A 14,232-nucleotide genomic window follows, 5' to 3' on the forward strand; every position below is an offset into this window, starting at 1 on the left:
TAAAATACACCGAGGAGTGGAGAGGACAGTCACAGGGACGCCCCGCTGTCCGTAACCAAAGAGCCCCTGAGAGACGGGCCTCTTCCTGGGTAAAGTGCAGGGCCCCTCGGGGCCTACGCGCTCTGATGGGGGTGGGGGCAGTACAGCTGTACAAGAGGATCCCCCAAGAATCGACACCCTAATACCATCGGGGCAGAGTGGCGGTCCGGGGCCCCTGTCCAACCCCAAGGTTACCCCCTTTCCAGATCATCTGCGAGTCACCTGGAGAGGGCCTGGCCTCCCCAGAGAAGAGCTTGGACTGTGGGCTCCCGGAGGGTGGGCCACAGCCAGGCCCCTCCTGGCTCTAGGTCCAGCTTCGTGCAGTAGGCTCCATGTGGGGAGGGGCTGGCAGGCCCTGAGGCCTCTCCCTTGCTGGGCAGAGCCGAGGTGCAGAGCACGCACAGTCCCTTCCGGTCAGCCGAGGCTCAGTGTCACATCTTCACAGCCTGGGGGCCCCTGTAGGACGGGTGTCCAAAGAGGGGCCCCAGGGTGGGGCCCTGGGTGTCTGGCTGCAGTGCAGGGCCTAGGGGTGGGTGGGGCGGCAGGAGCGGCAGCAGGCCTTGCTGTAGTACCAGTGGCTGCAGAGGTTCACCTTGATGGCCAGGGCGCAGTTGGTGCCTGGCTGGTCCTGGCAGCTGTCGTCTGGGGCAGAGGGGGATAGGATGGAGTAGCCAAGAGGTCAGGAAGGGATAGCTCGGAAAGGACCTCACCCCACAGGCCCGAACATCGGGAGCTTCCTCTAGGCCCCAGGTCCCCCCTGCCCCCCCACCTGCTCCAGACCCCACCTGCTCCAGATCCCACCTGCTCCAGGCCCCACCTGCTCCAGGCCCCACCTGCTCCAGGTCCCCACCTGCTCCAGATCCCACCTGCTCCAGGTCCCCACGTGCTCCAGATCCCACCTGCTCCAGGCCCCACCTGCTCCAGGTCCCCACCTGCTCCAGGCCCCACCTGCTCCAGGTCCCCACCTGCTCCAGGTCCCCACCTGCTCCAGACCCCACCTGCTCCAGATCCCACCTGCTCCAGGCCCCACCTGCTCCAGATCCCACCTGCTCCAGGTCCCCACTTGATCCAGGCCCCACCTGCTCCAGGCCCCACCTGCTCCAGGTCCCCACCTGCTCCAGGTCCCCACCTGCTCCAGGCTCCCACCTGCTCCAGGTCCCCACCTGCTCAAGGTTCCTACCTGCTCCAGGTTCCTACCTGCTCCAGGCCCCACCTGCTCCAGGCTCCTACCTGCTCCAGGCCCCACCTGCTCCAGGCCCCACCTGCTCCAGGTTCCTACCTGCTCCAGGTCCCCACCTGCTCCAGGTTCCTACCTGCTCCAGGTTCCTACCTGCTCCAGGCCCCACCTGCTCCAGGCTCCTACCTGCTCCAGGCCCCACCTGCTCCAGGCCCCACCTGCTCCAGGTTCCTACCTGCTCCAGGTCCCCACCTGCTCCAGGTTCCTACCTGCTCCAGGTTCCTACCTGCTCCAGATCCCACCTGCTCCAGGCCCTACCTGCTCCAGGCCCCACCTGCTCCAGGTCCCCACCTGCTCCAGGCCCCACCTGCTCCAGGCCCCACCTGCTCCAGGTCCCCACCTGCTCCAGGTTCCTACCTGCTCCAGGCCCTACCTGCTCCAGATCCCACCTGCTCCAGATCCCACCTGCTCCAGATCCCACCTGTTGTTCCAGATCCCCACCTGCTCCAGGTCTCCAGCTCTGGCTCTCTGCTTCCTTTCCCAGTTCCTGTCCCCCTCTTCATGAAGCCCTAGGTCTTGCCAAGTGATTTGATATGTGTACCCAGAGAGGTGACACCCCAGGAACTAGGATTGTTTTGTTTTTTATCAGTTGTAGGGCTTGAACTCTGGGCCTGGGCTCTGTCCATGAACTCTTCAGCTCAAGGAACACACTCTACTACTTGAGCCACAGTACCACTTCCAGTTTTATGGTGGTTTATTGGAGATAAGAGTCTCACAGACTTTTCTGCCAGGGCTGGCATTGAACCGACATCCTCAGATTACAGGCGTGAGCCACCAGCTCCTGGTTCTTTATTTTTTGGACCCATTCTGGAGCTTGAACTCAGGACCTAGGCACTTTTGTGCTCAAGGCTAGGGCTGTACCACTTGAGTGACAGCTCCACTTCCCATCTTGTGGTGGTTAATTGGAGGTTAAGAGTCTCATGGACTTTCCTGCCCAGGCTGGCTTTGAACCTTGATCCCCAGAGCTCAGCTTCCTGAGTAGCTAGGGTTATAGATGTAAGCCACTGGCACCAAGCTAGGGACAAGGACTTAAGGGAGCCACTGAACCCCTCCCCGAGGCCTGCATAGCCCCAGGGCCCACGGAGGCCCTCTGACTCAGTGTACTCAGCAGAACTCACTGTGTCTGCACCCGTCACACACACACACACACACACACACACACACACACACACACACACACACACACCTCAGAGCCTTGGGGATCTTCCAAGTGTCAAACCATAGACCCTGCCCAGACTCTGCTCCTGTGCCAACACTAGCTTCTTAGACGGAGATGCCTGAGATTCTGACCCTGACCTCATAGCTGCTTTACCATCTGAGGCCCAGGGCCGGTCCCCAGTGTGGCTCTCGGGAGCCCTAGTGTCTGCCAGGTTGGGATCCCCTCCAAGCTGAGAGCAGCCAGACCCCAGGGATCCTCTATTCCTGTTCTACCATACTTCAGCCTCCTCAGCCTGGTCTCCTGGCTGATGGCTGCTCCTCCCCTGGGCACTGGCTCTGCCCATGCTTGCCTCCTCCCTCCTCACCTGGAGGCTCTGTGGGACAGGGCTGCAGGTCACAGGCCTGCCGGCCAACAGGCTTCACCAGTGGGTCGCAGCCACGGACGATGTCTGTTCCCTGGTAGCATTTCACGTCGCGCATCCGCACGCCCACCCCACAGGTCTTGGTGCACTGAGGTGAGAGAGGCAGGCACAGATTCACAGCATAGCCCCCACCCTTGGGAGGGAGGAGGGGCCTCACCACCCCACCCCAACCACTGAACCCCGAATCCCAGTTGACCCCCCCGTACAGGCCACGCTCCTCAGAACCTACAGCTTGCAGCTGAGGCTGAACAGAAGTAACCAGAGAGGAAAGACCCTGCCTGCCAGTCAGAAGATGCTGACCCCTCGTGCCCATCTGAGCTCTGCCTTGGTTTCCCCAGCTGCACAGTGAGGGAGGTTCCCCTCCTCTCTCAGCCTGTCCTGACAGATGCTCTGATCCCAGCTGACTCACTCAGGTCTGGGGTGCAGAACGAGCCTATGAACCAACCAAAGGCAGTTTACAGAGCCCCGCCCCGCCCCCACTCCCTCCAGATGTTTCCCTCAGAAAGCCTGCTGAGCTGCCCAGAGCACAGGGACATCTACTGACCCCAGTTGTCCTGCTGTCCTCCGGCCAAGGCCTAGCAGGTGGTGGCTCCCTGACATGGATGGCCCCACATCACCCAGGGCCTGAGCCCTGGGTTTCTAAAGGTGGAAGAGGCCTCTGCCCCCAGGCTCCCCCCCCCAATCTGCTTGTGAGGGTGAGGGGAGAGGCAGCAGCCATCCTCCAGCTTCCTGCCCCGAGCCTGGCGAGGGGCCGGTCTGAAGGAGGGAAGAGGTGGACTCGGTATCAGTGACCAGAGGACGGTCTGCCACGTGGAACTCCGGACCTGACCCTGGAGATCGGCGGGCTCCCAGCGGGTCCTGGCACGCAGTCCTCTCTCCTGGGAGATCGAGGAGACTAGGGGGACAGATGCTGAACCCACAGACTGTATTGTGGGAGGGCATTTCTGTCCAGCAGAGGTCATGTGTCCACCTCCGTCTGTGCTAGCATCCCTGGTTTTGTGGGGCCAGTATGGAGGTACTTCTTGCCCAGTGCTCCCCCTCCTTCTATAGCCCAGCGTATGCTGTGGTGCTGGCATCCAGTCGGGGCTGGCCCTGGCCCCAGGGTTGCTCCTCCATCCAAAGCCAACGCAATTCCCAAAGTGCAGGTCTTGGCATGGCTCCCTAGGGTCCCGGCCCTGTCCAGGTCCCTGTCCCAGCTGGGAGCCGCCAGGCAGAGAGACGCTTCACCCCCACCCTCCCTGCATCCGCCCTGCACTGGTTCTCCTGGCTGATGCCTGCTTGTCCCTGGGGCCCTGGGTCTCCCACCCACAATGGTGCCCTTCATGGGCAGTACAGAGTGTGTGAGTGCTGTGCATCTGGACCAGGCAGCTCCCTGTCGGAGAGCCGAGCAGGGGCCTCTCGGGTCTGTGGGAGAAGCTGCAAGTCTGACTTCACCCTCAAATGGGGCCAGCATTCCTAGGGTCCAGTCTCACTTCCAGAACCTCACCTGGAGCTTTGGGGTTTGGGGATTTGACACCCACCTGCCACAGAGGCCAAGAGCAGGGGGCCGGAGGGGTCTGTGACACTGTGGGGCTGAGCACATTGACACCGCTCTACGGTCCCTAAGTATTGAGCAAGGACTCTTGTGGAAACTGAGGACCTCGGAAGCTAGACACGCGGGGTCACTCCACCTGGCCCAGGGACCCTGCTCTCCAGCCTCTGCCCAGCAATTGTCAACGTCAGCTCTGGCCTTCCCCACATTCTCCCCTGAGGACCTCACACAGGAGTGGGGGACATGGGGACGAAGATAAACAGGCTTTGACAAGTTCGTGAAAGCTAGTGGTCAGACACTGCTACCTCAGGGTGTCAGGAGGCTTGTGGCGCTGCAAAGCCCTGGAGCTCTCAGGGGTCTCTTTGGGGGGGGGAGGCCGAGGGGGTCAGAGGGGATGGGGAGCAGGGCGGCAAGGTACAATGGCTCTGCCTCAGTGGCCACCCTGCAGATGGGGCCTGAGGATCTGGCGCCTGGCCTATGAGGCTCCCTTGAGACTCCCAGCCCTGGGCTTCGGTGGCTTGTCTCGGGCATCTTCAAGTCTCACTTGGGGTTCCCAGGTTCAAGGTACCCCAGCCCCTCCAGGCCCCCTGGGAGGTGGGATGTGCTCTGACCCTCAGTGCGTTAGGAGTGGGGGAAGAGCCCCTTCTTGGAGGAGGGAGCACCTCGCGCGGGCCGAGTGCTGGGCCTGGGCTGTCCACAGGGCCCTGTTCCTGTGCGCAGGGAGGCGAGCTTTCAGCTCCTTGAATCCGACCCACCTTGTGCACCCGGGTCCTGAGCCTGGAGGCTTTGGGGACCAAGGAGGGAGCCCACAGAACAGAGCAGGGGCCAAGTTTGTGTTGAAGGAGCTGCCATAGTACCCTTTGCCCCCACTCGAGGCCGACATGCTACCACTAACCTACAACACCAGGTCCCAGGCCCCTCCATTCCCCCCCCCCAGCATATCCCCAAGGCCGCTTGGCTGTCACTTTAAAGGACAATCTGAGGCCAGCCATGACCAGTAGCATCAAGAAGCCAAACACACACACACAATTGAAGCACCTTTTGGGGGCTGGAGGCATGTCTCAGGCGGTAGAGCATCAGCCCGTGAGTGAAAGCGTTCTGTCCTGGACTGCAGAAGCCTGGCTGGCAGGCTGGGAGGGGAGGGACGGTGGAGGAGCAGGTCTCAGGCCTAGCTGGGGGCAGCCTCGGAGAGGGCTGTGGTGCTCACCTCTGACCAGGGGCTGGTGTACCACTTGAAGCAGGGCCTCTCAAAGCATGTGCTCTCCTCAGAGGGCTTCTTGGCCAGCCCGCACTCGGGGCCGCTGCGGGTCTGAGCTTTCCCGTTGGCCACCTCCATGCAGAGAACCAGCCGCTTCTTCACACCCCGCCCACAGGTGGTGTTGCACTGAAGGGGGGGGGGCAGATGGGGCATCAGGCCTCGCTAGAGGCCGGAAAGGACCCGGAGCCTGGCCGTGTCAATAGCACTGGGGTGAAAACCACGCAGATGAGTAGGCAAATGGGCTGAGCACTGACTCGACTGGATAGGCATTTGGCCTGGAACAGATCTATCTGATCAAAAGCAACTTAGCCCCCAACCGTCTGTTCTGAAACAAATTGGTTCATGGCAATTTGGGCAAGGATGGTTTAACGGTAATGTGCCTGAAACAACTACTTGACAGCTGTTCATCCAACATGGTGAGTCTGGGGCGAGGCTGATCTGAGTGAAAACACAGTGTTCCGATGGCCAGCGGCAGCCCAGGCCCCAGGGCGGGAGCAAAGGCACCAACACCCACTGCCCCTGGCGTTACGTCCTTTTCCCCACTGAGACCGAGGACCCAGGGAGAGACACTGCCAGCTCTGTAGACATCACCACGCTGGCCTCTTAGATCTAAGAGATCGCCAGGGACTTTTCTGCCTGTTTGGACTCGTGTATTTCCAAGTAAGTTTTAGTGACTTGTGCCTCATCGTGTGTAATGGATTCCTTGCTGTCCCCAGTGGAGCCTGCGCCTGGCCTGGCTCTCCGCCCCACACTGTGGATAGGAGTCTGTCCGTGCGCACCGCAGGGCACTCACCCGCTCCCAGTCCTGAGCCAGCCAGTGCGCCGGGCAGTTCCTGTCCCCGCAGGGGTGGATGGCCAGCGGCTTCGTCTCCGTCTGGCACTGAGACTCGGGCACCACCCGCCCGTCACTGGTCTTGCAGTACACGTGTCTGATGGTGCGGCCCTGCCCGCAGCTTCCACTGCACTGCGGGAGGGGGACACAGCGTCAGGGGGGCCGCCCCACACACACGCCCCGTCCACCGCGGTCCCCAAGGGAGGGAAACCGCTCTGGTGCCGCATGGGGACGCGGTTGCCGTAGTAACCACTTCTTAAATAACATTTTTCTGTTCTAATTACAGAAATAACACACTGAATGCAAAACACACACAGAGAAAAGCACAGCTCAAAAGGTCACACACACCTCCCCAGCTCTGTTGGAGGTGCCCCAGCCAACAGCAGAGACAAAGCCAGAGACAAAGAGAGGTGGAGACAAACAAGGAGAGACCCAGAGACAAAGGGACAGAGACAAACATGGAGAAAGATACCAAGACAAAGTGAGACAGAGACAAATAAGGAGAGAGGGACAGAGACAAAGAGAGAGAAAGGCAGAGACAGAGATCTGGCAGAGACAAGGACAGAGACACAGAGTGACAAAGGGGCAGAGACAAGGAGAGACACAGAGAGACAGAGAGAGAGAGACACGGGCAGGCTAGAGACAGAGAGACAGAGTCAGAGGGATAAATGAGAGATGCGCGCAGACATAGAGAAGCTGTGCTGTGGGCTCGGGTTTGGATGAGGGTTGGCTCTCTCATTACAGCAGGAGAGAAGCGCAACTCCCTCACACCTTCACCCCAAAAGATGGGAAAATGAGGCCCAGTGAGGGGGTCCCTCTCCAGCCTCCGCCCATGCCCCGCCCTCACCGGTCCCCAGTCCGACACGGTCCACTGGCGGTCGCAGGGGGGTCCCGTGCAGTTCCTCTCCCCCACCGGCCTGGTGCTGGGGTCGCACAGCGTCTCCTTCTCCGAGCAGCGGATGTCCCTGGTCACCACACTGCGCTCCCCACACTTGGCCGTGCACTGGAAGGAAGCGGGGTGAGGGGCGTGCAGCGGGCTCTCCACGCAGGCTGGGCAGGGAGGCCGCAGCGCCCCCCTCATCCCCCCCCCCGTCACCCACGCTCACCTCAGACCACTCTGACATCTCCCACTGAGGCCCGCAGGCCGGGTTGCGGCAGGTCTTCCGCTCCTCGGGCCTCACAGCCTCTGCGGCCTCGCACAGGTCGCTGTACACGGAGCTGTCGAAGCCGGGCGACAGCATCTTCCAGCAGCGCACGACGCGGACCTGGTAGCCCTCACCGCAGGTGCGTGAGCACTCGCTCCAGCTACTGGTCTCCCACCTGCCCCAGGAGTGCAGGGCACTCAGAGACCCCACCTCCTGGTGGGACCCTCAGTTCACAGCCCAGCCCAGGGGCTGGGCTTCACCTGAGTGCATGCCCCCAAGGATCTGTGGCCGAGCCGTCACCTTGTCCCCTGGCACACACCCTCTGCCCCCTCCCGATGCCCTCTGCACCTGCCGTAACCCCAGGTGCACACTCCAGCCTCCTGAGCTGTGTCAGGTCCTGTGGGGGTCACATCGGGGGGAGGGGGGTCTCTGATTCCTCAGGAGCCATGGTGGAAATGAACCAATGGCTCAGGTCTGGCTCTGTGTGCAGAGACCTCGCCAGGGCGCTGGGAAGGCCTCAGGCCCCGTGCCTGAGCTGGGCAGGTCTGCAGAAGAGACCCCTGGTCCTCTGGAAAGATGGACTTAGAAGAAGTTCAAAGCCCGCGGGGCTCCAGAGAGGGCAAAACTAGCTCGGGAGTGGGGGGGTTCTTCCCAATGCCTGAGATACAGCAGGCAAGAAGAAACAAGGGTGTGGGGCTGTGTCAGAGAACAGGAGCGCATGCCCTGAGCAGCCGCGACCTGTAGATGGTCAGTAGAGAGGCTGGTGCCGCGGCTCCTGCCTGATTGCCACTGTGGGTGGGCACATGCAAGGGTCTTGTATCTGACTGCGTCTGGGGTCTAAAATGATGGGGTACGACATACAGCTGAGAGACAGCCAGTCCTGGAATCCCAGGAATAATCCTATTAGCTTATAAAGGGCCTAGCTGTACCAAGTCAGTCAGAAGGGCTTCTAAATCCATGATAGAAAGCTACCGGGCACTATACACACACACACTCTCTCTCTCTCTCTCTCTCTCTCTGTGTCTTTCTGTGTGTCTGTCTCTTCCCCCTCCCTCTCTCCCTCTCTTCCTTTCTCTCTCCCTCTTCCTCTCTCCCTCTCTCCCTCTTCCTCCCTCCCTCCTTTCCGCTCTCCCTCTCCCCCCACTCTCTCTCTCCCTCTCCCTCTCTTCCTCCACCTCTCTCCCTTTCCCTCTCTCCCTCCCTCTCTCCCCCCTCCCTCTCCCTCTCTCTCCCCTCCCTCTCTCTGCCGGGCCCTCAGGGGCTGGTACCTTGGCTGGCACTCCCTTCCAACACAGAACTCGTGGACAGGCTCAGGGCGGGTCAGGGCATCACAGTGGCTGTCATCCACCTCCACGCCGTCATAGCGGACACACATGGCATATGCGGACATGACCCCTGGGTTCAGACAAGGGAAGAGGCTGTGATCCTGGTGGTTAGCGCCTTGGATGCCAGCAGGCCAGCCCTCTGACCTGGGCGAATCACAGGACCTCTCAGCCCTGATGCCTGGCTCGGGCGGGGTGGTGAGCAGGCCAGCTTGGCTCACGGTGAGGTAGCTCTATAGGCCTCTCTCCCTGCCAATCCCAGGATCTGACCTCTCTTCCCATCCCCAGTCCAGCCCAGGCCCGCCACCCGGTTCACCCATCACCAGCTCTGGGCTTGATGTAAACTGGAATCAGCCTTTAAAGAGGTGTGGAGGCAAATAGAGCCATGCGTCCCTGACACCCACATACTCAACAGCCTCCCCATGGAGGGGGACCCCCTAGCTCTACCGTTCATCATTTCTGGGTGTGTCCATCTTCCTGGGCTCCCTGGGACTCTAGAAACCCCATTAGGAGGACAGAATCAGAGGGCCAGCTGCCACCTAGCCACGTAGATTCCTGGACCACACCCTGTCTCCTGACTCCCTGGGCTTCCTACTACATCCAGGTGTGAGTGGGCTTGTGGGCGCGCTCCCCCAGGGAGCCGGGGGATTCAGAAGGGTTGTTGGTATGGGAGAGACCATGAGGGGCTGTGGGTGCCAGGTGATGGTGGTGGTAGTGGTGTGTGTGTGAGAGAGAGAGAGAGAAAAGGGGGAGGGAGTCAGAGGGAGGGGGAAGGAGAGAAGGAGAAGGAGAAACTGGCTTCTTGGGGTTGCCAGTGCCCTGAGGGAGTGCCACTGTCTCTCTCTTCGGGATGTCTGAGCGTCAGTGGCAGCTGCCTCTCCAAGACTGGGCCTGGATGGATCAACAGAGCTGGGTGACAACCTCCCACGTGGTTTTTCTCTTTTCCCTAAAGGACAAGCCGGGCGGCAATGACTAGTTCCTCTCCACCAGCACCAGGCTGTGCAAGTCTTCCGCCTGCCCTGAGGGGGCGGCAGTTTCCTGGCCAGGTCCACCTAGAATGTTCCAGGCCCCAGAGACACCCAGCTCTGGGGCCCAGTACAAAGCAGGGGCTTGTCCACACTCCCTGGGGGCCTGATTACGCGGCTCTTCCTCAGGAAGTGGAGACTCAGACGCCCCGCCCGACTCCACAAGACTCGGCTTGCTCCGCCCCTTTCACAATCTTCCAGGAAGGCCGTGAGAACCAAAATGCCAACTTTCTGGACACCTTTTCCTATACATCTTGGGAACTAAGCTTCTGGAATCTCCAAGCGACAGTATGCTCTCTCTTTTTGAACAAGAGCGGGCCTAGAGCCCAGCATGTGAAATAACCAGGTTTTCCCCTTTCCAAGAAAGGGTCCTGCCAGCTGCCCTGCTCCCAGCACTGGGCCCCAGGGAATCAGAGCTGGGACAGTTTGGACACTGCCACCTGAACCCCAAGCCGAGTCTCACTTATCTGCTAACACTGCTGCCATTTCCAAGAAACAATCGAGATGGACAGTCAAAGCTGGGGTGTGGTCGAGGTTTGCCCCCTGGACCTGACAAGCCTGGGCCTGGCGTGGGGGAGGCAGGGCACTGGTAACCCTTCACCAGACATCTGTGGATGCCATGTGCCCTGCACGGCTGGAAAACCCCATCTTGCCCTGGCCTGGCCACACTGCCCCTCCAATAGGCACCTCCATAGCTGCCAGGTGGTTAGCTGTGTGGGGTCTCCAGCGCCCAAGCACAGCACTGCTCTGGGAGGGCCGAGACTGCCGCAGTGAGCACCTAGCATTGTCCTTTCTGCCCGAGGCCACTCAGCTAGGCTGGGCCTCCCATAGTGTCCAGTCCTGGACACTCCTCCTGTCTCTCATCTCCTTTGTCCTTTGTCCTGCTCTGTACCTTGGGCTCCACCGAACAGACCCAGTGCCCTCTCCTGGTCATTCCCGGCACGCCAAGAAGTCATCCTATCCACCCTGGGCTTGTCCATCAGGCCCCTCGTCCCCGAGGCTGCTTCCACCTGGAGTGACACCATTTCCCCAGCCAGTGAGGTCCAGAAGATGCTCTCAGATGGTTTCCATAATCCCAGCACACACTGAGTCCCATGGCCAGGACGGCTGGAGAAGTCCAGAGTGCATCCACCTCAGCCTCCATGGGCTCTGGCCAAGCCTCCCAGTGGCCTGGCTCCTCTCAGGCTGGCCTGGAAGAAGCTGGGTCAGGGGCAACCCCTGGGCTTTCCCGATGCTGCAGTGAACGCAGCAAGGATGCGTGCTGGCTGGGCTGGGAACATGACAGTGGCACTGGGCTGAAACTCAGGGCCTCACTCTTGCTTGGCTTTTCCTTTCCTGGCTTTTTTGCAGATTCCTTGGAAATCAGAGTCTCTCAGCTATGTCTGCCTGGGGTGGCTTTGAATCCTTGGATCTCAGCCTCCTGAGTGACTTAAGATTATAGGGAGAGGCCTCTGTGCCCAGGACAGATGGCTTCTTAGTTTGTGTTGGTCCCCCACAACCAACTCCAAGATGAGGCACATCCTATCCCACAGACAGAAAATGGAAGCAATCTGCCAATGGCTTATCAGACATCCTGTGAGGGCTGTTCCCCTCAAGAATGGGGGCTCCCCCACAGGGCAGCCACAGCACACTCAGGGGCAGGGCCTGTGGGCACTGGACCTGAAGATCCCTGCTTCTCAGAGCAGACAGGGCCACACCCCCCTCTAGTGGGCCTCCGACCAGAGCTGCAGGGCACAAGCTGCTGGCATCCTCGCTGGCCAGAGGACGCCAGGAATCCAGATTCTCATTTACTAAAGGATGCTGGGTGGTCAGGAGGTATCCGAGGCATGGAGGGGTGGCAAGGGGCTGTCAAACGGAATCCCAAAGGTGCACACAGAATGACCCTGGCGTGGCCTTCAGGATCTCCAGTGTCCTAGGTCTGACATTTGACCTGCCAGGATGCCTTGGGAGAGAACCATGGTGGCAGCAGATTCAGCCTCAGCCCCTGGTGGCCGAGGCCAGCGGCCCAGGTCAGGTGGCTGACCCTGCAGCCTGACGCGTGTGAGTCCAAAGCCCATGCACATGCTCACTAACCAAATGTGTCCACCCTCTCCACCTCCTTCCTCTCAGGATGCTGTTCCCGCCCCATGCCAAACCCCAGTCACCATGGAGGTGGGCTAAGGCACCTGGGGCCTGTACCTGTGGTGCAGGTGGCACTGCAGGGCTCCTGGGATGAGAGCTTCCACCGGTACATGTCCGCTGGACTCACACCTTGCTTGCGTGCCTTGGGCCTGGTCCTGAAACAGACACACAGGGTGGGCAGGGAGGGAGGGGAGCTGGGCCTCCATTCTCAAGAGCCTTCCTATTCCCCAAACCTCAAAGGCACCTAGGTGCTGAGAATGTTCTAGAAGTCTTTCCTCCTGCCTCCTTCAGCTGGGATTCTGATTGCATTGGAACACTAACCATTCAGCCCCCAATGCGTGAAATTCCAATTGTGAGCTGCAGACGGCTACAGCTGCTCAGATCAGCCCTGTGCGCACTGACCCACTCGGAGGCAAGAGGCACCTGGGGGCCCAGCCAGCCCCAGCTATGGCTCTTCCTGTCAAGGACTGCTGGCTGCTTTGAGCCAGCCCGTGGGCCTGGGCATGCCTCAGTACCCGCCGTGCAGAAGTATCTGGGACACAGTGGGGAAGGAGAGAAGTTACATGGCTACTCCCTCAGCCCAGGGTATCTGCTCTAAGACACGGCCCTCAAACAAATCTCAGCCACAGGGTCCCGTCACCCCCAGAGCTAAAGACAGGAGAAGGAGAGCTGACCCCGTCGACAGCAGCTCCCACGGGCCTTGAGTTCCCTGGACATTCCACCATCCACACCGCCCAACACCGCTTCCCTTGGAAGCCCGGGGAGCTGGCCAGAGCATGGCACTTCTATCCACGCTCTTCAACCTGGGCCAATCCTTTTTCTCAGGTCCCGGGCCCTGGGGTCCCGTAAGCAAAGCGTGATAGGGTGTTACATTCTAAAGTACTTTCTGGTCCATTCTGTGAGCACTGCTCCTGCACTTCCCAGGAGAGGCCTGAGGGGTGCCCAGATAACACGCCATGCTCCAAGAACCCAGGAAACGATCTGCCAGCAGGAGCGTGGGTAATGGGTTCCTGGAAGACGGGAGGAGGTGGTGGACAGAATGAGGGAGGGAGATGGGGACTTCAAACCAGGAGTCTGTGCTCAAGGAAGGGGAAGCCTTTCCCTGCCTCCCAGGGACAAACGGAAACGTTCAGATGGGAATCATCAGTCGTCTCAGAAGGCATCTGTGAAAACCTGGCACTCCTGGGGGGGGGGGGACCCAGGGTAGGCGATCCTCGCAGGGCAGGAAGAACCCTGAAAACGAGTCCCTAGAGCTTGATTCAGAAGGCACGGAGCTTTGCTGATTGGGTCTCCCTACCATCCCCACCCTGACTTCAACAATTCTCCCCCAAGAACAAAAACAGAAGGAAAGATGCGATCCATGTCCTCTACCCCGCCATCTTTATCTAATTACACACCCTGAGCCAGCAGCCAGCGTGACTCATTCCTGACTCAAGAGAGCCACCGGGTTCAAAATAACCCTTTGGATTTTAAGCCCCAGAAGTATTTCTGGAGGGGCTGCGTGCGCGCGCTCACACACACACAGTCACGCTCACACTCCCGCCAGCACGTGTGCAACGTGGGCCGAAGCATATGTCCTTCTGGAACAAAACCCTGCATATATTGACACAACAGTACAGAGCCTAACAGGTTCGCTTCTTGGAAGGAGCATCAGTAGGCAACACACCCCGGAAACCACCCCACCCCCCCACCCCTGCCTACCTCCCCTCCCCCTCAGTCTGGAAGGATGCCACTGTCCCTCAGCTTGTGCCAGACTCGAAGCGTCTGCCCAGTGCCTGGCAGGACACAGACTCCTGAAATCCCCGGGGGCCACAGAAGCTCTGAAATGACCATGTTTGTTTATAAATGAACCACAAATGTCTTTCTGCCTTTCCCCCCTCGCCCTCCCCCCCAACACACACCCAAGGCTTCAGAAAGGGCTGTGCGCCTCTGTGTCTCAGACGCTTGTCCCCAAAGTCGAGTCTGGTGACGGCCCCTCCCTTGATTGTCTGAAGCATTTCTGAGAAGATGAAAATAACCCTTCCGTTCTGGGCCGCCCCTTTGATTTCTCCCGCTCCCCGGGCAGACACGACTTCCTGTGTTTGGACAACCGGCCGAGACGCGGCTATTTTGGCCCGGTAGTTTCCCCCACGGCCTCCCTCA

At 60.1% G+C, this 14,232-nt stretch overlaps 1 protein-coding gene across 3 annotated transcripts in view; it reads right to left on the reverse strand.

Annotated features, from left to right (window-relative positions):
* Window positions 1-14,232, reverse strand: part of Adamtsl2 (ADAMTS-like 2) — a 35,667-nt gene continuing 21,435 nt past the window's right edge. For all 3 annotated transcript variants that reach the window (XM_013029477.1, XM_013029478.1, XM_013029479.1), the window contains 8 exons: window positions 12,148-12,245; window positions 8,891-9,017; window positions 7,584-7,797; window positions 7,325-7,480; window positions 6,439-6,609; window positions 5,595-5,771; window positions 2,800-2,944; window positions 1-681 (listed from right to left, as the gene is read on the reverse strand). In XM_013029477.1, coding sequence (XP_012884931.1) covers window positions 563-681; window positions 2,800-2,944; window positions 5,595-5,771; window positions 6,439-6,609; window positions 7,325-7,480; window positions 7,584-7,797; window positions 8,891-9,017; window positions 12,148-12,245 — 1,207 coding nt within the window. In that variant the 3' untranslated portion in view covers window positions 1-562. The remainder of the gene's footprint in view (window positions 682-2,799; window positions 2,945-5,594; window positions 5,772-6,438; window positions 6,610-7,324; window positions 7,481-7,583; window positions 7,798-8,890; window positions 9,018-12,147; window positions 12,246-14,232) is intronic.

This window comes from Dipodomys ordii, unplaced genomic scaffold (genome assembly GCF_000151885.1).
Source record: "Dipodomys ordii isolate 6190 unplaced genomic scaffold, Dord_2.0 Scaffold118, whole genome shotgun sequence".
Taxonomy (NCBI): Eukaryota; Metazoa; Chordata; class Mammalia; order Rodentia; family Heteromyidae; genus Dipodomys; species Dipodomys ordii.